Raw genomic sequence first — 25,919 nt, 5'->3', positions numbered from 1 at the left:
GTTGATGTTGTGGTCTAACGTTACCACACAACTTTATCCAAAGGAGACACTTTTCTCGGTTGAGATGTGGTTTAAAGTGTAAAAAATACACCTGGTCGCCCAGCCTCTCAGGATACCTTGTGTCAGAGTTGCATGTACCCCATGCACACCGTTTGACCATTTTTAAACTTCAAAGCTCAGAAAAAGCTCATAAAACCGAACAAAACTGACTTTCTGTAATGCATTTCAATGGACGTCCAGGCAGAGAATGTCTCAGTGTATGGGAATGGCCAGTGGTCGAATTGAGGGGGGATGCCATCCCCTTTGTTAGAAAATTGACCAAAAACCATCCCCCTTGTTAATCTAGTCAAAAAGTCAAAATTGAAAATCTAGAATCTGTGTGTGCAGGCATGGACGTAATTTGAGGGGGGACACAGGGGACATGTCCCCCGCACTTCCCGTATCTGTGCCCTCTGTCCCCCGCACTTTTTACAGCTGTTACAACCATTCAATTCGTTTTTAACATGTGGTAATGTGTTTTTCTGAGCCGTCTTTAAGCGTTGTTGTGATCTGAATCAATCGCACAGACAAGACGTGTGCTGCTGTGTGTTAACTATGTTCAGAAAACCAGCCAGCAAAAAGCAAAAAACCTTGCACAGTTTCTTCACAGTTTCTTAGATAAATGATGACTAATTAATAGAGGCCAATATATCAAGTTAAGCTAGTTAACAAGAATACTAATATTAATGTTACCGATGTTAAATACCTTACTAGCTAGTTTCATGCTAGGAATAGACCCACTCCTCCTTAATAAGAACTTGTGCTCACTATTGCTTTGCACATATTTTTTTGATCTTTATTGCCACAGTATAAAGAGCAGGGTCAGGGAGGAGACAGTGGACCAGAGGCCAGCAAGGATGATCATGCAGGGTCCTCACTTTGAGGTTAATTTCCACAGCTATGTCACCACTACTATTCTTAATTCTATTTCTAAATTTTGCTTTGCACATTTATTATCTATATTATTGCAATAGATAGAAGAGGGACAGGGAGAAACCAGGCAGGTATCAGGACAGGGACCTGACAGCAGCACCAATTATCAGCCCAAGGCTTCACAGGTAAGGAGAAATTATAACTGGCTAAGGAAATGTCTATAGGATAAGAGTGACTCTAAGTCAGTCAGATCAGTTTATCTGACAGAGGCGGGCTCTGGGCGGGTGTAACGTGATGAGTCTAAAAGTAAACAGCCAAGATGGCAGCTGCCGAAGGACCGCGTCCATTCAATTTAGCTTTGGAAGAAACGCTAAGCCAACTACACTTATCTTTTTCCTTGAGAGAGGAACAGAAGACTGCCCTAGAAGCCTTCGTTTCCAGGAAGAACGTTTTTGCCATTTTGCCAACGGGATACGGCAAAAGCATAATATATTAGTTAGCCCCACTGGTCGGCAAACAAATGGGGCTTAGTGCAATGAATATGTCACCTTGTTTTTTGCTCTGATTGGCCATCGTGCTATCCAATTGTGTGCGGCAGCATCTGAAATGTCTCAGTTAGTGCCGCCCCTTGGGTAGGAAGGGTGTATCGGTGAGGGCTAGACTCACAATCTTTCTAGATTTGAGTCTTGAGATTTCCAGGCTACAACACTGGCACATTTACAGAGATGTTGATTAATGTGTCCTTTTAAATAAAAAAAATGAAATGAAAAAAAAGGAAATTTTCCTTTTAAAGAAAGAGGAGATGTCGAACTCGGTGGACTTCCTCTTCATCCTCTGAAAATTGCCACAGCACTGCAGTCACTAAAAAGCTAACTCTACATCAGTGCATTACTTCAGCCCCCACCACCCGACGGCGCCACTGCTCCTACATAATGAAAGTGAAAGTTAGTCGGACAGACTGCAGTGACACAGCAGTGCTGCAGTGGAGACTGGTCAAGTATTCTCTTGGAAGAAAATTACAACTGAATCCTCAAGTAACCAGCAGAATCTCTGGTGAGTACACTGTCCGACAACACTATTACACACTAACTTAATATCTGGTCACATTTCTTAAAACCAGAATCTGACTTTTTTACATATAAATGAAATGATGACATAGCAATGTGTGATGTCCTGACTTTTTCCAATCTGTTGCCTGTAACTGGAAAAACGTGTATGTGTAGATATTTCATGTATATGAAATGACTCAGCAACACGCCCTCTGTGATGACGAGATATATTTATATTTATATTTATATATATTTCTATGTACAGTATGGGCTTCTTGAAGTTGATCTGAAACCCATTTTGCCAAAATATATATAACATTACATGTGTTTATTTTTTAAGAACTATCACCAGCTAATACAGCAAATGTGTCCCTTTAAAGTGTTCTGCCTTAGATGATATATATATATGTTTATTTATTATTTATTTTTTGTTTAAGTTAGAAGGGACAGTGCACATTAATAAACATTTGTATGTAAATATGCCGGATTATAGCCCCAGGCTAATGTGTGTATATGTATATATGGAGTTGACCACTCTTTTTTCTCTTCCCAGAAAATTATATGAAGCAGTGTGTTGTATCAGCCACTAGAGGGAGGCATTGTACAGGTTTAATCCTGACAGCAGCCAATCAGCTGAAGTGTTACCAAAGTGTTTTATCAGAGGCTTAAAGGTCAAAGGTTAAATAAAACTTCAACAGTCAATCTGAGCTTTTTAGAGGCAGAGTAACATTTAAATAAATCAGGATACAAGAAACAGCGCTGTTTAAAAAATGGACACAAAGACAACAAAGATCATCAGGAAAACACAGAGCTACAGATCGTAGAACAGCACTGACAGCAGGTGAGCAAGTAAACTTTATCTAAGTGACACACAGAGAGGGAGGCAGACAAGATGAGATATAAAAACATGGAAACATACCAACACAAAACTAGGATGTTGTCATTTAACATGTTTGTTTCTGATCTGTCTGATCATCTGGCTGCTTGTGTTGCCTCTTTTTAGTGATGTCACCTTGTTCCCAGATATCAGACACTAGCTAGGTGAGTGCAAAGTTATTACAACTGATACAAAAGATGGACAGAAATACAAAAAAAATGCAAGTTAAAATCAAGTAGAATGATCTTTGAGGGACAATCAAATATTCAGTGTGTATGAGTACTAAGATAACTTTTAATACTTAAATATATTTTCCTAATTACGCTTACAAACTTTTACTGAAGCAACAATTTCAATGCAGGGCTTTTACAATAACAGAGTATTTTTACAGTGTGGTATAGTACTTTTACTTGAGTCGAGAATCTGAATACTTCATCACTGCTGCTGACACACATTTATCACAAATGTTTAGTCAGTGCTGGGTTTTCGGTTTTCCTGCAACACCAGTACAACCACTCTGGAAAATCACATTTACTTTGATCAAGTTTATTTAACAGTACATTGATTTCCCTACTGCAAAAGTTCTTCTTCTTCCAGCCCTCTCTTTGGTGCCATCTCTCCGGTTCTTGTTCATGTTTCACAGTCTTTGCACACAGCACAACACCTGCCCTTATATAGTGTTTAGGGGACGTTACCTATGACTAAGTGGGACTGATCATTCAGCACAGCTGGGTCAGAGCAGATTTGGACGATTACGCATGTTTGGTGCATCTGAAGTTGACTTCTCTTGTTTTTTCTCTTAACCGTAAAATTAAGAGAAAATATGAGAGAAATTGAAGAGACTGTTGGTGCGTGAGGTCCACTGAGCTGAAACTCAACCAACTGATCCTTTTTTTGAAGGCTGTAAATACAAGCTCAGACTGTGTTGGTTGTTTTAAATGGAAGTCTGTAAAATGATGTGAGCGTCAGTGAGTGACAAAGGTCAAATTAAAGTGAAAATGTGAGGGTGGTTGGACATGATGCCAAATGTTCTTTAAACATCTGGCAGACAAACAGAGGAGTCAGAGAAGTGAACTAACAAACTGTTGTCTATTTTGTCCAGTTCAGACTGAGCGATGGACTCTGAGGCCAGCGGGACGATGGAGGTGGCGGCGCTCGGTCGGCCTTTCAGCCCCGGGATGTTGTACGACTGCCGCAAAGACTCACTCGTCCCTGGTGAGGATTCACATGTAAAGATGCTTAATGCAGTCGGGCGCCTAACTGTACAGGAAACAAGAGCTTGATAATTGCAGAGCAAAGTTACACGTCTTCCCTTCTTTGTTCTCAAACGTTTCTGCCTCTCGTCTTCCCTTCTTTGTTCTCAAACGTTTCTGCCTCTATATCCTGTTTCTGGCAGCAGACGGCGTCAAAATAAAAGTCCCATAAGATCAAAAGGAAAAAGGGACCGCCAAAATAAAGTCTAACAGGAAGTCATTTTAACCTCAGCTTCAAACTGATTGACAGNATAAAGTCTAACAGGAAGTCATTTTAACCTCAGCTTCAAACTGATTGACAGGCCTTAATTTACCTTTTGAAGTCATTTACAGTTTGTGTCATACAAACACAGCTGTTCCTCAAACAAACTGATGAGGTGATCCTCTCTTTACTCTGTCCAAAAGTGCCATTTCAACCTGGACTGGGCTGGATCAAACTACAGGGCCAGTTCTGGACACAAAACTCATGGCAAAAGTCTATGACCGACTCTGCTTCCTGTTTCAAATTAAAAGCCCTCTAGTTTTTCATACCCAGTCCAGCTACATACTACTCATCAGCAGCCTCCATTGCTGGGTAGGGCTGCAACGATGAGTCGAACCAGTTGAAGAAATAATCGACAGATTAGTCGATAATGAAAATAATGGTTAGTTGCAGCCCCATTGCTGGGTTAGTTTAGTGGGAGGAGACCGTGGAAATTAGAGGAAGATTTCTCATTAAACTTAGTGCTGGTTGGTGGACCGGATACACGCTGAATTTAACACTGACTCATGTTCACTCCACAACTCCACCAGTTTGTTCTCCTTTTCCACAGTCCAAGAGAACCCAGACTTGTTTATGTTCCATCACCTCCCTGGAGTCCCCTCCATTTTTATGGTGTACCCAGTTTGCTGCTTCCTGTTTGGTGCAGCAGAGAGCGCAGTAATTGGTTGTTACACTAACATTTTCGTCATGTCTCATCTCATCAACAAAATGAAACATAGACTTTGTCTTAGTTTTTATTATCATGACGTATTTTTTGCTTGTCATTGTCTCGTTTTCGTGACGGAAAAAAGGTTGTTGATGAAAAGTTGTCGTCAGTGAAATTAACACTGGGTTGTTGACAGTGTTCGTGTCATTGAACTTCACTATTTCCATGAGCCAAGATTAAAAACTTACAATAATATTAAACATGTTTAATTTTGATGGAATGTCAAGGCCAGAAAAAGATTTGACTTCAGACAGCTCGTACTGAGTTTTATCACCACCTTACACCAAACGATCAAGGTCACGAACACGCACGCCAACTGAGGAAAAACTCATGATTTTATTCCATCACTGGAAATTGGTCTGACAGAGTAAAGTCCTGGAAAAATTGCTTGGTGTAAGGCTGGCATTATCTGTGTTGTAGGATGTAGTAACAAATTCTCCTGTCAGGCTGGTTCTGGAAGCTGAACTTGATTTTTGCTTCTTCCTTTTTAGGAATGACATTGTGGGACCGAGATGACCTGAGAAATCATATTGGAGAAAGACCACAGAGCTATAATGATTTTGAGATAGTTGCATCTGAATCAATTGCAGATAAATCATCAGCACTAAATGTTGAAGCATCTCTGAAGGCAAGTTTCTTAAGTGGACTGGTGGAGGTTGGAGGATCGGCCAAATACCTGAGCGATAGTAAGACTTCCAAAAATCAGGCCAGAGTAACACTGATGTACAAAGCTACCACAAAGGTTCAGGAACTGTCCATGAATCATCTTGGAAGAGACAATGTGAAGCATCCATATGTCTTTGATAAAGGATTAGCAACACATGTAGTCACAGCTATCCTTTATGGGGCACAAGCCTTCTTTGTCTTTGACCGTGAAGTGTCCGAAAAGGAAGATCATCAAGACATTGAGGGCAACTTGAAGGTGATGATCAAGAAGATTCCCAAAATTGCAATAGAGGGTGAAGGTTCACTGAAAATGAAAGACAAGGACAGAGAAAATGTTGAGAAATTCTCCTGCAGATTCTTTGGAGACTTTTCCCTTCAGAAGCCTCCTACATCCTTTCAGGATGCGGTAGAGGTCTACCAAAGTCTGCCAAAATTGTTGGGAGCCAACGGAGAAAATGCCGTACCAGTGAAGGTCTGGCTGTTGCCACTGACGAGTTTAGATTCTTCTGCTGCAAAACTCGTGCGTCAGATAAGTATAAGATTAGTTCATGAATCACAGAGTGTCCTGGAGGACTTCAGTGAGCTGGAAATGAGGTGCAGTGATGCACTGAGAACCACCACTGCACAGCAGTTCTCACAGATCAGCAAGAAGATTAAAACTTTTAAAGAAATGTGCTCAGAGTTCAAGCTGGAATTCCAACGAACCTTGGCAAAGAAACTTCCATCAATCCGAGGAGGAGGAGAAGAGGAGGCTGAGCTCGCAGAGATCCTGAAGAAGAGACATTCTTCTCCTTTCAACAGCAAAGAACTGAACGAGTGGATGGACTGTAAAGAGAGAGAAATCTGCATCTTAAAGTCTTTCACCAACATGATGAAAAACACCAAGATCGTTCCATCTCAAAATCACCTCTACAACGAAATTCACAGTGCAGAGCATGCAGTGTGTTTTGTTTTCACCTCACTGGGAAGTGCCGAACCCTTCCTCTCAGCTTTATCAAACTACTTAACAGAAACACCCAAACCAGACGAACCTCGAGATCCACATACTGATGATGTAGAGAAGGAACTATGGTACCTTTCAAACAAAGTACCAGATGCAATGAGTCACAAAGCAAAGCTCTTCAGTGACTTTGCAGAGGCCAACAAGGAGAACAAGAACATTAAGTTCTTGACAGTTGGTTCAACAAATGAGACACAGAAAGGTTCAAGCATCTACCTTTATGAAGACGGCTTTTCAGTCAGTGAGAACTTTGAGCCGCCTTCAAAGCCTGAAACAGTGACAGTCACTGAAACAAACCACAAGAGTGTGACACTGAAGATTTCTCCACCAAAGTTTGGAGCAGAGAACATCACCTCCTACTCTGTTGAGTACTGTGTCAGTGGAGACGATGGATGGAAACAGAAGACAGCATCAGAAGCTGAAGAAGTCACAGTGAGTGATCTGAGTCCTAACACAGAGTACATGTTCAGGTGCAGAGCAGTGACCTCAGCAGGTGTTGGACCAGCCAATGAAGTCAGTGGTTCCATTAAAACCTTACCCTGCAGCCCTCCTGGAAAACCTCAAGTTGAACCAACCTCAAGTGAGATATCAGTCAGCTGGGAGAAACCTGCTGAGCTTGGACAGAATGTCCACATTTTGAGCTACATCGTGGAGTACGCCAAAAAAGACAACAGCCTGAAAGAGGAAGATCTCCAATGGAGCCAAAAGACGGCAGGAGCTGAGAGGGTGATCATTTCAGGTCTTCAGCCAGAGACAGAATATGTTGTCAGGGTCAGATGTGATTGTGGTGAAGCTGGCAGAAGCAAAGAAAGCATCACTGTTACTGTCTGCACAACAAAAGCTACACCCCTCACAGACTTCCTCAAAAGTACAAGCAAAAGGCCCTGCAGCTCTTATGGAAAACTTCATGTTGAACCAAAGTTAAGGAAGATTAAACGTCTTGTTGATGCTGTTAAAGAAAAAAGCAAACTGCTAAAACCCCAGACAGGGTCTCTGCCTGTTTATAAAGTTCCCCTGAAAGAAGAACAAATCAATATCACTGGGTGCAAGCGTTTCAGTTTCGGGAAAGAAATAACTAAACCTAATCGCACCATTATGGTTTTTGGAGCCACTGGAGTTGGAAAGTCAACTCTCATCAATGGGATGATCAATTACATTCTAGGTGTCCAATGGGAGGATTCATATCGGTTTAAGTTAGTTGATGAGGGTCAGTCAAAATCACAAGCTCACAGCCAGACTTCTGACGTCACTGTGTACAAACTCAACCACCAGGAGGGGTTTAAAATAGAGCACTCACTGACCATTGTTGACACTCCAGGGTTTGGAGATACAAGAGACATAGAAAGAGACAAACAGATCACAGAACAGCTCCATAATCTCTTCTCTGCTGAGCTTGGGATCAGTGAAATTGATGCTGTGTGTTTTGTAGTTCAGGCTGCTTCGGCCCGACTCACACCATCACAGAAATATGTGTTTGATTCTGTACTCTCAATCTTTGGCAAAGATATTGCAGAAAACATCAGAGTTCTGGTGACGTTTGCAGACGGCCAGAAACCACCAGTTCTTGAGGCAATCAAAGCCTCAGGTGTCCCGTGTCCTCAAACAACAGAGGGGCAGCCACTTCACTTCAAATTCAATAATTTTGCATTGTTTGCAGACAACAAATCATCTGCAGAAGGTGGCATGAGTGAAGATGCCGAAGATGGAAGCTTCGATAAGATGTTTTGGGACATGGGGACAAAAAGCATGAAGAGGTTCTTTGCTGCTTTAAATGTCATGGACACCAAAAGCTTGACCATGACAAAAGAGGTCCTCAGAGAAAGACTGCAGCTCGAGAATTCAGTTATACAGGTTAGAGTTGGGTTAGCTAAACTCAAAGAGATAAAAGAGACAACTGACAAACTGGAAGAGCATGAGGCAGAGATCAGCAGAATTGAGGACTTTGAGTTTGAAGTCACTGTCACAAAGCCTTTTCAAAAAGACATTTCTGGTTCTGGAAATTACATCACCAACTGTCAGTAGTGTCATGTCACCTGCCACTATCCCTGTAAAATACCCAATGATGCAGATAAGGCTCGCTGTGCTGCAATGGGACCAGATGGAAAATGTACTGAGTGTCCAGGCAAATGTAACTGGAATGTACATTTTAATCAGAAGTACTCATGGGAGTATAAGGAGGTTAAAGAAAAACAAACAGTGACAGAGCTGAAAGGAAAGTACCTAAAGGCCAAAGAGGAAAAGGCACCTGTTGAGGCACTGATTGGAAAACTGAGGGCTGCATATAATAATGTGCACACACAGGTGGTGAAATTTATGGAGATGTCTGCTCAGTGTCTAAACAAACTTAAAGAGATAGCACTGAAGCCAAACCCTCTCTCCACTTCAGAGTACATTGACATGCTTATTGAGGGAGAGAAATCTGAGGCCAAGCCAGGCTGGAAGCAACGAGTTCAGTCCCTGATGGACATGAGAGAAAAAGCAGAGTTCATGGCTATAGTAGAAAGAGGAGAGGAACTCCTGTCAAAAAGACCATCATCAACCATGACCATGACGAGACTTTCCAAGATCAAACGAGTCTGACATGTATATAAAAATAAAGAACAAGATGGGATTGTGAGTGACGCTGATCAAGGCCCAGGGGGGAATCAGAGAAAAAGCAGACATCATGGCTAAAGTAGAAAGAGGAGAGAAACTCTTGAAGCTAAAGTGATCACAAATGTTTTGTCAAAACTAAGGCAAAATCTAGACCATAACAAAACCTAAAAAGATTCCACCAAGACAAAGAGGATTCTCAAACACCAGGAACAAAACAGGACAGAGTCTCTGTACTGAGAGACTCAGATGTAAATGACCAAGAAAAGCTCAAGCATAAATGTGATGAATGAGACAAAGAGGGCGACTTCTTACAGTTTTCTTTTGTACAAATGTATTTCTGCAGAACTTGTTTCCATGTGCTGTTCACCAAAAATACAGATTTACCATGTGTGGTGGAAAATGTTTAAGTGTGATTACATTCAGTGCTGGAACCATTAACCTCCTGAAACCAGTGAGTCAGAGTTTAATATCTGCAGCTCTATGAACTCAGCAAACCTGAACAGTGAACATGTATTTGTTTAAGGATATTCTGTTGTCCATAAAAGTCTTAGAATATTGATTATAACTATAGTATAAGTGTACATTTTCAATGCGGACTTTTAAATGGGGATATCAGCTTGTTGTTGTTGTTGTTTTTCTGCTTGTGATTTTATTGACTACTATTGGATCCTGTGGCCTTTTACATTGTTGTGCACAGAACTGCATGTGACTGTTCTGTAGTGACGACTCATACAGAATGTTGGAGAAATGATTAAATGCTAACAATAAAACATATCTGATAAAGACAGACTCACGTCCTGTCTGTTACCTTTGATGTGTTGTTAAGCACTTTAGCCCTCTGCAGCTAACTTCTCTTTTAGGACCTTTCAAATCATCAAATGTGATCTTTTATGGTCAAACATATTTTGAGCTAGAATTTAGACCAAACAGTAAATTAGTTCGAAAACTGCAAACAATATTTGAAAGTGCTGAAAATATCAAGGACATATATGAACCATATGAACAAAATCTGAAATACAAATATCATATATCCAAGAACATGGAGGTTAAATTTGACTGTTAATTACCGTTCTTGGAAAACTCACTGAAACTGTCTATCCAAGTCCAAAGTAAACTGACAGCTCTTCTTGTTCTGTTTTTGGTGCATGTACATGTGTTTTCTCATTTGAAAGGTAACACTCTGTTTTTTTCACTGTAAGTGCTTCTGTCATTGAGTCATACAAGTTTCAACACACTGAAATAGAAGTTTTGTTTTATTTTGTTTTGTTTTTTGACCCTCGCCCTGGGGCGCCAAAAAGGGGGGAGAAAGCAGAAGGATTCTAGGGGCCCATGATTAAGAGGGGCCCCTAATAAAATTATAATACTGACAAAAAATAATTATCACAAATATATTTTATTTACAATGTACTGGTAACAATAACTTTATTTATTATATGTTTTGGGCATGTTTAGCCTTTAATGTATAGAACAGACAAGTGTGAAAGGGGGGGAGAGACATGCAGCAAAGGGCCACAAGCTGGAGTCGAACCCAGGCCACTGCGGCAACAGCTTTGTACTGTACATGGGGCGCCTGCTCTACCACTAAGCCACCGACGCCCCAGCAATAACTTTATTTGTTTTGGAAACATTAACACACACACACACACACACACACACACACACACACACACACTTAACTTTTTTGTTTTGTTAAAATTCAGCTATCACTGAAATAGAAGAATTGCAGTAGGAACAGAGGAGAAAATTTGTGGTGTGTGCAGCAGACTGGGTGACTGCTCTCAATCCAATCAGAGAAATGTTTACATATTCTGGAAAAAAGAAGATTAAATAGATTAACGACCATATAGCCTCATATATGTATTTTTTCACCCCAAATCCAAGGACACCACCTGTGAGTCTACAGTTCTGGAGATAAATTAGACCTTCTTTTTTCACTAATATGGGAATGATAGTCAAAAATACCATCAAAATGCATCGTTTTATGTTAAATAGCATCAACAATTTTTGCTAGCCTCTCGGCCGGTTGTATCAGAGGCCCAGTAAAAATTCTTTTCATGGGGCCCAAAATCCCTAGTGGCGCCCATGTCCTCGCCTGAATATTTTCTTGATGAGAGATTCTTTAGACGACCAGAACTGGAAGGTAATACACAGGTAAAACACCATGGGACCATATCACAAAGCCTCACTTAATCCAAATTTAAAGTTGATAACAATATCAAAGAAAATAAACATTTTACACGTGTTTTTCTGAGGTGATGTCCACGTATTTTTAAAAACAAAACGATGAACTAAATGTGTGAATATGAGTTAAAAACTAATCTTCACAGACAGAAATGTCTATTCAGGAACTCACTGTATTAAACACTTCTAGAAAACCCCAATGTGATCGGAAGACTGCTATTTTCCTTTAAGACATCAGAGGAGCCATTTGTTTTTTTAATGTATGTACGTTTATGATAATCTATGGTGCCAAGAACGAATTCAGAACTTCAGTGGAGATCAGGAGTGTCTGACTACAAGACCCACAAGCCATCGGGCCACCTGCTTGTTTGAGATCAGCTCTATAGGGTCTCATTGGCAGTGGGGAGAACATGGAAGCTCCTATTGGCTTGCTTCTTTCCAGCATACATCACATCTTTTCTTATCTACCGAAAATTGTTTACTGTGTTACTAACAGAATTGTTTACTGTGTTACTAACAGAATTGTTTACTGTGTTACAAACAGAACTGTTCACTGTGTTACTAACGGAACTGTTTACTGTGTTATTAACAGAACTGTTCACTGTGTTACTAACGGAACTGTTTACTGTGTTATTAACAGGACTGTTCACTGTGTTACTAACAGAACTGTTCACTGTGTTACTAACGGAACTGTTTCCTATGTTACTAACAGAACTGTTCACTGTGTTACTAACAGAATTGTTTACTGTGTTATTAACAGAACTGTTCACTCTGTTACTAACAGGACTGTTCACTGTGTTACTAACAGAACTGTTCACTGTGTTACTAATAGGACTGTTTCCTGTGTTACTAACAGAACTGTTTACTGTGTATTTTTGTATTTATATAAATATTGAGAAATTTAAGAGAGTGTTGCTGCATTAGGCCCGGTGTGTGTGTAGTGTTGACTTGAGCAACAGATTTAGCAGAAGGTGGAGTCTGAAGCAGTGTGTTGTATCAGCCACTAGAGGGAGGCATTGTACAGGTTTAATCCTGACAGCAGCCAATCAGCTGAAGTGTTACCAAAGTGTTTTATCAGAGGCTTAAAGGTCAAAGGTTAAATAAAACTTCAACAGTCAATCTGAGCTTTTTAGAGGCAGAGTAACATTTAAATAAATCAGGATACAAGAAACAGCGCTGTTTAAAAAATGGACACAAAGACAACAAAGATCATCAGGAAAACACAGAGCTACAGATCGTAGAACAGCACTGACAGCAGGTGAGCAAGTAAACTTTATCTAAGTGACACACAGAGAGGGAGGCAGACAAGATGAGATATAAAAACATGGAAACATACCAACACAAAACTAGGATGTTGTCATTTAACATGTTTGTTTCTGATCTGTCTGATCATCTGGCTGCTTGTGTTGCCTCTTTTTAGTGATGTCACCTTGTTCCCAGATATCAGACACTAGCTAGGTGAGTGCAAAGTTATTACAACTGATACAAAAGATGGACAGAAATACAAAAAAAATGCAAGTTAAAATCAAGTAGAATGATCTTTGAGGTGCAATCAAATATTCAGTGTGTATGAGTACTAAGATAACTTTTAATACTTAAATATATTTTCCTAATTACGCTTACAAACTTTTACTGAAGCAACAATTTCAATGCAGGGCTTTTACAATAACAGAGTATTTTTACAGTGTGGTATAGTACTTTTACTTGAGTCGAGAATCTGAATACTTCATCACTGCTGCTGACACACATTTATCACAAATGTTTAGTCAGTGCTGGGTTTTCGGTTTTCCTGCAACACCAGTACAACCACTCTGGAAAATCACATTTACTTTGATCAAGTTTATTTAACAGTACATTGATTTCCCTACTGCAAAAGTTCTTCTTCTTCCAGCCCTCTCTTTGGTGCCATCTCTCCGGTTCTTGTTCATGTTTCACAGTCTTTGCACACAGCACAACACCTGCCCTTATATAGTGTTTAGGGGACGTTACCTATGACTAAGTGGGACTGATCATTCAGCACAGCTGGGTCAGAGCAGATTTGGACGATTACGCATGTTTGGTGCATCTGAAGTTGACTTCTCTTGTTTTTTCTCTTAACCGTAAAATTAAGAGAAAATATGAGAGAAATTGAAGAGACTGTTGGTGCGTGAGGTCCACTGAGCTGAAACTCAACCAACTGATCCTTTTTTTGAAGGCTGTAAATACAAGCTCAGACTGTGTTGGTTGTTTTAAATGGAAGTCTGTAAAATGATGTGAGCGTCAGTGAGTGACAAAGGTCAAATTAAAGTGAAAATGTGAGGGTGGTTGGACATGATGCCAAATGTTCTTTAAACATCTGGCAGACAAACAGAGGAGTCAGAGAAGTGAACTAACAAACTGTTGTCTATTTTGTCCAGTTCAGACTGAGCGATGGACTCTGAGGCCAGCGGGACGATGGAGGTGGCGGCGCTCGGTCGGCCTTTCAGCCCCGGGATGTTGTACGACTGCCGCAAAGACTCACTCGTCCCTGGTGAGGATTCACATGTAAAGATGCTTAATGCAGTCGGGCGCCTAACTGTACAGGAAACAAGAGCTTGATAATTGCAGAGCAAAGTTACACGTCTTCCCTTCTTTGTTCTCAAACGTTTCTGCCTCTATATCCTGTTTCTGGCAGCAGACGGCGTCAAAATAAAAGTCCCATAAGATCAAAAGGAAAAAGGGACCGCCAAAATAAAGTCTAACAGGAAGTCATTTTAACCTCAGCTTCAAACTGATTGACAGGCCTTAATTTACCTTTTGAAGTCATTTACAGTTTGTGTCATACAAACACAGCTGTTCCTCAAACAAACTGATGAGGTGATCCTCTCTTTACTCTGTCCAAAAGTGCCATTTCAACCTGGACTGGGCTGGATCAAACTACAGGGCCAGTTCTGGACACAAAACTCATGGCAAAAGTCTATGACCGACTCTGCTTCCTGTTTCAAATTAAAAGCCCTCTAGTTTTTCATACCCAGTCCAGCTACATACTACTCATCAGCAGCCTCCATTGCTGGGTAGGGCTGCAACGATGAGTCGAACCAGTTGAAGAAATAATCGACAGATTAGTCGATAATGAAAATAATGGTTAGTTGCAGCCCCATTGCTGGGTTAGTTTAGTGGGAGGAGACCGTGGAAATTAGAGGAAGATTTCTCATTAAACTTAGTGCTGGTTGGTGGACCGGATACACGCTGAATTTAACACTGACTCATGTTCACTCCACAACTCCACCACTTTGTTCTCCTTTTCCACAGTCCAAGAGAACCCAGACTTGTTTATGTTCCATCACCTCCCTGGAGTCCCCTCCATTTTTATGGTGTACCCAGTTTGCTGCTTCCTGTTTGGTGCAGCAGAGAGCGCAGTAATTGGTTGTTACACTAACATTTTCGTCATGTCTCATCTCATCAACAAAATGAAACATAGACTTTGTCTTAGTTTTTATTATCATGACGTATTTTTTGCTTGTCATTGTCTCGTTTTCGTGACGGAAAAAAGGTTGTTGATGAAAAGTTGTCGTCAGTGAAATTAACACTGGGTTGTTGACAGTGTTCGTGTCATTGAACTTCACTATTTCCATGAGCCAAGATTAAAAACTTACAATAATATTAAACATGTTTAATTTTGATGGAATGTCAAGGCCAGAAAAAGATTTGACTTCAGACAGCTCGTACTGAGTTTTATCACCACCTTACACCAAACGATCAAGGTCACGAACACGCACGCCAACTGAGGAAAAACTCATGATTTTATTCCATCACTGGAAATTGGTCTGACAGAGTAAAGTCCTGGAAAAATTGCTTGGTGTAAGGCTGGCATTATCTGTGTTGTAGGATGTAGTAACAAATTCTCCTGTCAGGCTGGTTCTGGAAGCTGAACTTGATTTTTGCTTCTTCCTTTTTAGGAATGACATTGTGGGACCGAGATGACCTGAGAAATCATATTGGAGAAAGACCACAGAGCTATAATGATTTTGAGATAGTTGCATCTGAATCAATTGCAGATAAATCATCAGCACTAAATGTTGAAGCATCTCTGAAGGCAAGTTTCTTAAGTGGACTGGTGGAGGTTGGAGGATCGGCCAAATACCTGAGCGATAGTAAGACTTCCAAAAATCAGGCCAGAGTAACACTGATGTACAAAGCTACCACAAAGGTTCAGGAACTGTCCATGAATCATCTTGGAAGAGACAATGTGAAGCATCCATATGTCTTTGATAAAGGATTAGCAACACATGTAGTCACAGCTATTCTTTATGGGGCACAAGCCTTCTTTGTCTTTGACCGTGAAGTGTCCGAAAAGGAAGATCATCAAGACATTGAGGGCAACTTGAAGGTGATGATCAAGAAGATTCCCAAAATTGCAATAGAGGGTGAAGGTTCACTGAAAATGAAAGACAAGGACAGAGAAAATGTTGAGAAATTCTCCTGCAGATTCTTTGGAGACTTTTCCCTTCAGAAGCCTCCTACATCCTTTCAGGATGCGGTAGAGGTCTACCAAAGTCTGCCAAAATTGTTGGGAGCCAACGGAGAAAATGCCGTACCAGTGAAGGTCTGGCTGTTGCCACTGACGAGTTTAGATTCTTCTGCTGCAAAACTCGTGCGTCAGATAAGTATAAGATTAGTTCATGAATCACAGAGTGTCCTGGAGGACTTCAGTGAGCTGGAAATGAGGTGCAGTGATGCACTGAGAACCACCACTGCACAGCAGTTCTCACAGATCAGCAAGAAGATTAAAACTTTTAAAGAAATGTGCTCAGAGTTCAAGCTGGAATTCCAACGAACCTTGGCAAAGAAACTTCCATCAATCCGAGGAGGAGGAGAAGAGGAGGCTGAGCTCGCAGAGATCCTGAAGAAGAGACATTCTTCTCCTTTCAACAGCAAAGAACTGAACGAGTGGATGGACTGTAAAGAGAGAGAAATCTGCATCTTAAAGTCTTTCACCAACATGATGAAAAACACCAAGATCGTTCCATCTCAAAATCACCTCTACAACGAAATTCACAGTGCAGAGCATGCAGTGTGTTTTGTTTTCACCTCACTGGGAAGTGCCGAACCCTTCCTCTCAGCTTTATCAAACTACTTAACAGAAACACCCAAACCAGACGAACCTCGAGATGCACATACTGATGATGTAGAGAGAGAACAATGGTACACCTCAAAAGAAGTTTTAGCTACAATGAGTCACAAAGCAAAGCTCTTCAGTGACTTTGCAGAGGCCAACAAGGAGAACAAGAACATTAAGTTCTTGACAGTTGGTTCAACAAATGAGACACACAAAGGTTCAAGCATCTACCTTTATGAAGACGGCTTTTCAGTCAGTGAGAACTTTGAGCCGCCTTCAAAGCCTGAAACAGTGACAGTCACTGAAACAAACCACAACAGTGTGACACTGAAGATTTCTCCACCAAAGTTTGGAGCAGAGAACATCACCTCCTACTCTGTTGAGTACTGTGTCAGTGGAGATGATGGATGGAAACAGAAGACAGCATCAGAAGCTGAAGAAGTCACAGTGAGCGATCTGAGTCCTAACACAGAGTACATGTTCAGGTGCAGAGCAGTGACCTCAGCAGGCGTTGGACCAGCCAATGAAGTAAGTGGTTCCATTAAAACCTTACCCTGCAGCCCTCCTGGGAAACCTCAAGTTGAACCAAACTCAAGTGAGATATCCGTCAGCTGGGAGAAACCTGCTGAGGTTGGACAGAATGTCCACATTTTGAGCTACATTGTGGGGTATGCCAAACCACACAACAGTCTGAAAGAGGAAGATCTCCAATGGAGCCAAAAGATGGCAGGAGCTGAGAGAGTGATCATTTCAGGTCTTCAGCCAGAGACAGAATGAGTAACTAATGAGGAACTAATGAGTAGTTACTGAGGAACTAAGCTTTACAAAATTAGAGTAGTTACTGAGGAACTAATGAGGAACTAACTATTAGTTAATGGTCAGTTCTTCATTAACTCATGATCAAATTTCATAGAGGGGTTAATCACGACTTAATAATTAGTGAACTAGTTACTTCATCAGTACAGAATCATTACTCAATAAACCGTCCATTAGTTAACCTTTTTATGTCCTAAAGTAAAGTGACACATAATGAGTAGTCTTTCATTACTTCATCATCATCTTTACAATTAGTTCCTTAACAAATAAAATCACAGACAGCAGGATTCTTAATTATTTTCAGACCACATACACATTAATATGACCATCCATGTTATTCTGTACGATGATGCCTTAGAAATAAATATGATAGTGTGTCACATTTTAAGTAGGCTAAGCTTAAGGAATTTATCATGGGGGCTGCCTGTAAAGTACTGTATACTGATCACACCGTTGTTCACAGTACAGTTGTTTGAGGTGCACAAAATTTAAAGTAGTTACTATGAAACAAATTTGGAACTAATGAGGAACTAACTATTAGTTAATAGTCAGTTCTTCAGTAACTCCTGATCAAATTTCAGTAGTTATTGAGGAACTAATGAGGAACTAACTATTACCTAATCATTACCTACCCTTTTTGTGTACCCTAAAGTAAAGTGAGACATCAAGATGAGTAGGTAATGAGTACTGAATCATTACCTACTCATTCTGATGTCTCACTTTACTTTAGGGTACACAAAAAGGGTAGGTAATGATTAGGTAATAGTTCCTCATTCATTCCAAATTTTCGGCCGATTGAGCATGTTGAATCGGCGGCGGAGCTTGTTGGTGAGAGAGATCACTCTGATTGGCTGTTCAGGTTTTATTTCCTCACCCCTGTAGCGAGTGAATCTGCCTGTAGTGAAACCGGGGCTAACCGGTGCTTCCTCCTCAGGCTCCACTTCACTCAGCTGCCCCACAGACCCGCTGCTTCTTCCCACTTTAACCTGAATAACAAACCGGAGCTAGCTGGGAGCGGCTAGCGGAGCGTTAGCCACAGCATGACCAGAGGGAAGCACAGCCAGTTAGCCTCCGCTAGTCTCTGAGCTAGCCCCGGCTCTCCGTTTGGATCCAACCGGAGTACAGATAGGAAACCCCTCGGCTGACAGGATGTACCACTCTCTCACTCTGCTACTTTGTTAATAGGCTCATTGGAGATGAACTGCGCCTCGCCTGGAAAGTTTATGAGAGCAGGCGGCCGCAGTGGGGGGCGGTGACAAAAAGCCGCAGTGAAGTCGGACAGTTTCCCGACATTTTCCAGCAGCCTTCAGTCCATACAGGAAGTCACAGACACACTCACATCCTGTCTGGAATGATGTCAATTCATTAAAAAAGTGATCAGACCCATATATCAGTTTGTTCTCAGCCTCCAGTTGTTTTAATTATAATAGATTAATTTATTAAAATGCTTTACAGGTGATCTGTAGTTCATGTTCATGGTTTATCCTCCATTTGACGTGAACTCTCCTGTAAATCAGCATCATATCAGTTTGACCTGTCCGACTACAGTGTCTGACTTCATTGACTTCATTCTCTGCTCAGGACGTCATCACTCTTTAAAATCTTTACACAGCAAATAGTTGATTGCAGCTACATTAATGCTCTGAATGTCACATACAGAACCTTTCAAGATTCTTTTTATCTCACCACAACAAAAGTATCAGCTGTACTACTGTTTCAAATACACTGTGAATCTACAGTAAGTTATTATTTAACCTGTTTCAGATAATGTCACACAATGATCCTCTTTTGAGTATGGGGGCAACCGGAAGTGATCTGTTCTCTGAGCACGACTGGATTAAACTTGAGCCTGAAGTGAACTGTGTGGATGCAGACGATGCTCCAGCTTACAGGTGAAAAAATGTCTTCAAATACTTTGGCACAGCAAACACATTTTCACAGAAGGAAAACTACGACCTTTTTCGGTGTTTTAACATTTAATGCCAATACATAATTACAATTATCGTGGTATTGTTACATTTCTCAGCAAATTAAAACAGGGCAGATTTTGTTTTCTGTTTACATTAACGACATTTCTGATCTTACAATATTCTAGCACATAGGAGACCCAGACTTACAATACTTGTTTCCCTTTCATGAATTAGCCTGCAGTCTGAAGCAGGTGCCTTCGAATGCAGTGTCTCTGGCTTGCGCTGGGTTTGCAAGGAAAAGGTCAGCTTCAAGTACCAGTTTGGCTCTTGGAAGGAGCACGCGGACAGACTGGAAACCATGCAGTACATCCCTGGAGGTCCCCTACTGGACATTACAGTCATTGCTGGAAAGTTAGATGAAGCACATTTGCCACACTGGATCTGCACAGGTAAGCAACATCATACGATCAAAACAAGATGTAACAACCTCAGTAATGTTTGATGAATGTCTTTCAAAACCTTTATACACGTGTCTTTTGTGCAGAAGACAACCCTACAGTTTTAGACAAGTTTGCAGTCCTCCACATAGATACATGTGGAGACATTGTGGAACAAGTGTCTGAGGTCACATCATCCCATGTCAAGTTGTCTCAGCCAGCTTTCTCTCCAAGAGGAGTCCTGATGAGAGCCGGCTTCCCCGTGAGAATTAACTGTAAAGTGTTGATATACAAGACCACCAAAACATTCCTCACACTGCATGTCTATGTGATCCCTTGTGATCCAGCTCTAGAAGAGGTGATTACATATGTTACTGGCACCATGTTGATTCACACTTCAAAACACTGGCAGCAATGTCGGCTGCTGTAACCTTGAAGCATTTCCTCCCACAGAAAATACAGAACAAGGAATTATCCAGTGGATACAAAATGATCCAAAAGCCATACCCAGCAAAATACCTGAAAATGCGTGGCTATTTCATCCTCACAGCCGATATGGACGCTGCAGAAATTAACCCCGAGGTAAAGTTTGGACAGTATTTACTTATTGATTTAACTGTTGTCCAGAAATAAATAAAATGGACGAATATGAAGCTAAAGCCAGGAGATGGTTAGCTTAGCGTAGCATAAAGACTGAAAACAGGAGGAAACAGCTAGCCTGGCTCTGTCCAAAGATCACAACATCTGCTGACCAGCACCTTGTAAAGCTAACTAACAGTCTGTATTTTCTCTCGTAAAATGGCAACTTGTTAAATACACTGCGTTTTATTTAAGGATGAAACTCATGGACAAACATAAGGATTAACACGGTCATGCTAGCTGCTTCCCCTTGCTTACAGTGTTTAAGCTAAGCTAACTGTGTTCTGATTTACCAGACAGACAAGCAGGTTTTCCAAAATTAACTTAATTAACATTTTCTTAAAGATATTGTGACATCCCAGCTCTTAGGCTGGAACAGTGATGGGAAATGAGACGAGTGAAGAAATACTTAAGAGCTCATTTATTTACAAAATAACAAGAAATAACCAAACAAATGTGAAAGTCAGTAATCAGTCATATCTGTGAAAATGAGCAGGGAGGCTCTGTTGGTAGGTGGTGAGCTTCTGTGTCATGGCCAGGCCCCGATGTGGCTCATGAGGTTGACCTGCATCCTGAAACAGAAAAACAGCCAGGAAATCAGACACACTAAGTAGAGCAGAGGCGTCATCATGTCCTGTCATTGCATTGTTTTGGTCAAATACAGCCCCTGTGGCTTGCCACCTGAAGACATCAGCACATTTTTCTTCAGGCGTGTAACTTATCACATTTTAAAAATTGACCTCAGCACAAAGTCTAACTCTGCTCCTTTCTCCCTTTATATATTTCTGTCACAGAAATTAAAGCTCATATATGAGTGGTGTGACCCAAACTTCTTCGAAGTGTTCATTGACGATCCTGACAGTAATTTCCAGCTCGGACTCAGACACACAACAAGTGAACAAGTGTGGACCAGTGCAATTCGAAAAAGTCAGTGGTGATGAAATGATATTCTGTCATGTGTATTTACGGCACCTGTATATCATTCTTGTTTAGCTAAAATGGCTTAAATTAAGTGTCTTGTATTGTGAATGCACAACATAAAATTTACATGTTGTTTATCTGGATTTTATTTCAGATGACTATCAAAACACTGGTGATGTTCAGGTGATGTATGGTAAGACATAATATATAATTGTAGCTGCTGCGCAGCAATGGTCGGGGCCAGGCAATTTTAGGGAACGTGAAAGTTCCAAAGCTGTAGCACGTATGGTTGATTTGTTATGAATTTTCAAAGTTTTGAAATTTAGAGGCTTGCTGTAGCGCCACCATCAGGACTATTGTCTTGTGTTTCCAGTTGAGGACATCTGGCATGGGACTGGACCTTTATGAAAAGTTTGGGTAGATTTCTCATATGGAAATGTTGCACGAGCTGAGGCTTGAACTCACAATCTTCAACACCAAGAACCATCCTCTATCTCACTGAGACAGCAGCTGTTAGTGTGTAAAGGCAGATTTCAAACGGCTGTAAAAAAAATTCAGTTATTAAGACAAAAATCCCAAAATACACATATTGCATCTAGACAGCATGGAGATGTTGGTAATTTGTTTTAACAATGATTTATTTGCTCCATAAGTGAAAAACTGATGTTTAAAATTGCCATTTTTACATTGACTCCAATTGTTCACATTAGAGCAAAATTCAAAATGCTGTCAAAAAGATAAAATTCTGAAATTTTCCAAACATCATCTACCATGACTCTAGAATTTTGTCTTTTTTTTTTAATGAACATTGAAGATTTATTTAGCAAGAATTTGCAAGTATATGTTTACAGTACCGTTTACAGTCAAACATTTTGATGCACTGTAGGCTCAATTTTTGATGAATCAAAAATCTGTGTGGATCGTTTGTGTAGGACAGTCTGAAGATGCTCTGTAGCAAGTTTGGTGTCAATTGAGGTTTAAGAAGTTTTACAGTTTTTGAAAAAAACAGAGTGATGGACTTCATAATTTGCAACAGGTTTAAATGTACAAAAGTTTCTTCAGTATTGGGGCTACAGTTTGGTGAAAGTTGCAAATCTGTAGCACGTATGGTTGATTTGTTGTGAATTTTTAAAATTTTGAACTTTAAAGGCTTGCTGTAACGCCACCATCAGGACTATTGGCCTGTTTTTACAGGCTTGCTGTAACGCCACCATCAGGACTATTGGCCTGTTTTTACAGCTGAGGATATCTGGCATGGGACTGGACCTTTGTGCAAAGTTTGGTGATTTTTCACGCATGCGAAGTATGATTTCCTCGGAAGAAGAAGAAGAAGATGATGCAGGATAACAATAGTATTGAGTACTCAGGAGAAATACACATGTACGAAATATAAGGAAGGCAACGAGCACTAGCCAATCAGAAAAAGAGTAGGTGGGTCATGCCTTTGCCATTCTAGAAAAAAAAATTGGCGTCCCAAATTAGGGCTGCAACTAACAATTATTTTCATTGTCGACTAATCTGTCGATTATTTCTTCGATTAGTCGACTAATCATTTTATCGAAAAATGTGTTAAAATGTTGAAAAATGTCGGTCTGTCTCTCCCAAACCTCAAAATGATGTCATCTAATGTCTTGTTTCATACTCACGCCAAAGGATTTAGTTCACCGTCATGGGAGAGTGTGTAAAGCTGCCAATATCTGAACGTAAGAAGCTGCAATAAGAGTATTTTGGGTACTTTATAGTACTTCTCTATGAAAAATGACTCACACAGACACTGAAATGGCTCATCTTTGTCGTTAAAGCTGTTAATAATCGTTAATTCTAGGGCCCGCACACATCCTGTGTTTCTTTGCCCCCTTGAATATAATGTCAATGGAGACACATGGAAGGTGCACTCAAGAGGGAGAGTGATGCTGTCGCAGCACACAGGCATTCTCAAGCGTCTGTTTTTCAGGGCGTAACGGCTGCACTCTAAGATAATGCATGTACCCAAGCCCTTAGCCATGTGATGCTAACAGCCCAACTGTCCCCGGTGCAGAGCTCTTGTGATGAAGACAGAGAGGGAGCAGGGCAAGGAGGAGCTGGGTGAATTAATATGCTGTGTGTAGCTCTACAATGAAATAACAACTTACCCATTTGAAATAGTAAACAAACAGAAAATAGAAAATGAACAGTGGCAGTCAATATTGATAAAAGTAGTGGACCGTCACAAATAAATCAATGTATGGGAAACAATGTGATTTATTTTTATTTATAATTTTCTTTTTGTCGTTCCTCAGAAAAAAAAGGAAAAAAAATCCCAAAATTAGAAACTGAACACCCACCAGATAAATGAAAATCTGAACAATCCAATATTTATTTATTTTATTTCTTTCCCCACTTTTTTAAGCCACTTCTGCCACTTTACAACACATAATGTATATATTTTTTATGCCTGCATTTTTATTATTCTTGTATTTTATCTTTCCTTGATTTTATATTTTAAGTATTATTCTTATTGGAATGTGTGTGTTATGGAGCAGCTGCAAAGTGACTCTCCTTCGGGATCAATAAAGTATTTCTCTATCTATCTATCTTTTTTCCTGTAGACAAGGAGCTTGCCAGACTGAGGCCTAAACTTGTCGGCAGGGTGTGCAGAGAGCTTATCAATCAGCTGCTGGATGATCTGTTAGAGGGTGGTGTCTTGAATGACGGGGAGAAAGACTCGATACTTCAGGAGAACAGTACCAGTGCAAACAGGGCACGCCGCCTCATCGACATGATACGGAAGAAAGGACGCGAAGCCAGCAGGAAGTTGTTAACTCACCTTCAAAGCAGAGACCCTACGCTTTGTGCTGAGCTGGGGCTGCCCTCTGGCCTACCTGTTTAGTCAGGTAAGGTCTGTCTCAGCAGGGCTGGCCAACGTTCATGAGCGAGGGAGGCTTTGATCTTATTCATATTTCAGTTTAGTGCACTTGAACAATTATCTGATGGCACTGATATGTATTTTGGTGCAAAGACTGAAGGAGAGAAACGCAAACTCAACCGTGCTGCTGATACAAAGAAATGAAAATGCATTATGCACTAAAAGTCATATCAGGTGACAGACATGATCAGTGGTTGAGTTGTTAATATGTTAAATCAACTCTTAAGAGCTTGATCAGCGCTGCACTGATCACTATTTTTGTACTAAGGGTACAGTGTGTAGGATTTAGGGGGATGCATTGGCAGAAATGAAATCTAATTCATAGAGTATAATCACCTGAAACTAAGAATGGTTGTGTTTTCATTGCCTGAAGGAGCCATTTATATCTATATACAGAGTGGGTCCTCTTCCACACAGTCGTCCATGTTGTTCTCCAGTTCGCCCAGAACAGAGAAACCAAACAGAGGCTCTCGTCAGGACCATTGTGTGTTTGCGTTGGCCACTGTCGTTCTCCTACACACAACTAAGTGGTGAACACAGTGGAGCATTGAGCAGCTTAAGAGCTTGATATTAGGAGAAGGTTAAGACTAAAACATATTTAAAAAGAGAGCATAATACTAACGCTGGATTAATTTCTTGTGTGGACTGAAACTGTGTCTGCTGATAACGATAAACAAAATTATATTATTCATGTGAACAAAAATGGAGGGTACTGTTTTTTGGTTGTTGTTTTTTTGTTAATTAAGGTCAATTTTTGGAAGCTACTTGGATATTTACTGATGGGTCATTAAGTTTTGTCTTTACTAGGTGTGGAAGAATGTCTGTGAATGAAAAGATAATTCATGTTGTTTCTGGTATTTGTATGAATCTTACCTGCAAGGTGAAGGAAAATAAAGTGGCTGCTATCTGTGCTTAAACTCTGCTCTCCTTGTGTCAACATGCTGACTGTGTTGTTGTTTCTCACTGATACAGCCCAGAGTAAACACACATGTGAAATGATGCAACCAAGTGTCCGCGAGTTAGAAATCTGGTAACTTAAGCAAAACCGTGTGTGTGTGTGTGTGTGTGTGTGTNATCATTTCACATAAGTGTGTGTGTGTGTGTGTGTGTGTGTGTGTGTGTGAACTCTTGGTTGGTTTGCCCCCTCTTGCATCTTTACATTGACTCTCTATGTGCACCTCCTGAAAAAGTTGCCTCCTGATTAAGTCTGAACGCTTTCTCACAAACATGGGTTCATGCTTCTGCTCAAGGGTGATAACTTAGGCCTGAGAATAATGGCTGCAGTGACGGCAAGAAAAACAATAATAGTTTATTGTAAAAATGATAAATGTAATTAGAGTAACAGTTTCAGAGCGCACCAGAACAGTGCTCCACCGCTTTATTTCCTCAAATGAGGAAATAGAATATTTGCAGTTTGCATAATCCAGTTGAAATGTTTTTACTTAAGTGCTTAAAAATCTAATCATCCGTAAAGTGTTTGTCGTGCAAGGGACATGATAAAAACAAGCAGAATGCTGAAAGTTGTCATATTGACATTTAAAGGGAAATTTCGGTTTATTTCAACCTGTCTTCTATCGTCCTAAATTTGTTTCAAGTGACTAGTGACATAAAAATAATAGTTAGCATGTTAGCCGTTAGCCTAGATACAGCCGGGGCGCATAGTAGCGTCAGACCTGTTAAAACGTAAGTGAACGGGCAACCTTCAAGTGCAAA

The 25,919-nt window shown here is 40.5% G+C and overlaps 3 protein-coding genes across 7 annotated transcripts in view; all 3 read left to right on the top strand.

Annotated features, from left to right (window-relative positions):
* Positions 1 to 1,882: 1,882 nt before the first annotated feature.
* LOC126408776 (cytolytic toxin-alpha-like) lies at positions 1,883 to 25,123 on the top strand. 4 transcript variants are annotated; one of them, XM_050074453.1, is made up of 10 exons: positions 1,883 to 1,965; positions 13,898 to 14,010; positions 15,419 to 17,106; positions 19,159 to 19,286; positions 19,539 to 19,753; positions 19,849 to 20,099; positions 20,195 to 20,323; positions 21,175 to 21,307; positions 21,456 to 21,494; positions 23,890 to 25,123. In XM_050074453.1, exons 2-10 carry the CDS (start codon positions 13,911 to 13,913, stop codon positions 24,168 to 24,170), a joined length of 2,964 nt encoding a protein of 987 aa, XP_049930410.1. In that variant the 5' UTR covers positions 1,883 to 1,965; positions 13,898 to 13,910; the 3' UTR covers positions 24,171 to 25,123. The 4 variants fall into 4 exon arrangements, with proteins under 4 accessions (XP_049930410.1, XP_049930413.1, XP_049930411.1 ...); XM_050074456.1 differs by lacking the exon at positions 1,883 to 1,965 and adding an exon at positions 2,985 to 3,002 and having other exon boundaries at positions 13,903 to 14,010; XM_050074454.1 differs by lacking the exon at positions 1,883 to 1,965 and adding an exon at positions 12,940 to 12,959.
* On the top strand, positions 2,652 to 9,998 carry LOC126408774 (uncharacterized). Of its 2 annotated transcripts, none has more exons than XM_050074449.1 (3): positions 2,652 to 2,802; positions 3,946 to 4,053; positions 5,551 to 9,998. In XM_050074449.1, the coding sequence occupies exons 2-3, from the start codon at positions 3,954 to 3,956 to the stop codon at positions 8,745 to 8,747; spliced, it is 3,297 nt and encodes a 1,098-aa protein (XP_049930406.1). In that variant the 5' UTR covers positions 2,652 to 2,802; positions 3,946 to 3,953; the 3' UTR covers positions 8,748 to 9,998. The 2 variants fall into 2 exon arrangements, with proteins under 2 accessions (XP_049930406.1, XP_049930405.1); XM_050074448.1 differs by having other exon boundaries at positions 3,941 to 4,053; positions 5,551 to 9,997.
* The window catches only part of LOC126408775 (verrucotoxin subunit beta-like), a 38,260-nt gene continuing 24,950 nt past the window's right edge, over positions 12,610 to 25,919 (top strand). The window contains exon 1 of the mRNA XM_050074451.1: positions 12,610 to 12,759. The gene's annotated coding sequence lies outside the window, so the exon portion shown is untranslated. The remainder of the gene's footprint in view (positions 12,760 to 25,919) is intronic.

Source organism: Epinephelus moara, chromosome 21 (assembly GCF_006386435.1).
Source record: "Epinephelus moara isolate mb chromosome 21, YSFRI_EMoa_1.0, whole genome shotgun sequence".
Lineage (NCBI taxonomy): Eukaryota > Metazoa > Chordata > Actinopteri > Perciformes > Serranidae > Epinephelus > Epinephelus moara.
Note: the sequence above shows the minus strand (reverse complement) of the source record. Positions and strands in the feature narration are given on the sequence as shown.

Excerpts from the sequence above, each read along its gene's own strand:
- LOC126408774 (XM_050074449.1), top strand. The coding sequence starts at position 3,954 with ATGGACTCTGAGGCCAGCGGGACGATGGAGGTGGCGGCGCTCGGTCGG. Across the intron at positions 4,054-5,550 it reads CAAAGACTCACTCGTCCCTG|GAATGACATTGTGGGACCGA; the intron begins GTGAGGATTCAC and ends CTTCCTTTTTAG.
- LOC126408776 (XM_050074453.1), top strand. The coding sequence starts at position 13,911 with ATGGACTCTGAGGCCAGCGGGACGATGGAGGTGGCGGCGCTCGGTCGG. Across the intron at positions 14,011-15,418 it reads CAAAGACTCACTCGTCCCTG|GAATGACATTGTGGGACCGA; the intron begins GTGAGGATTCAC and ends CTTCCTTTTTAG. Across the intron at positions 19,754-19,848 it reads GCCACACTGGATCTGCACAG|AAGACAACCCTACAGTTTTA; the intron begins GTAAGCAACATC and ends TCTTTTGTGCAG.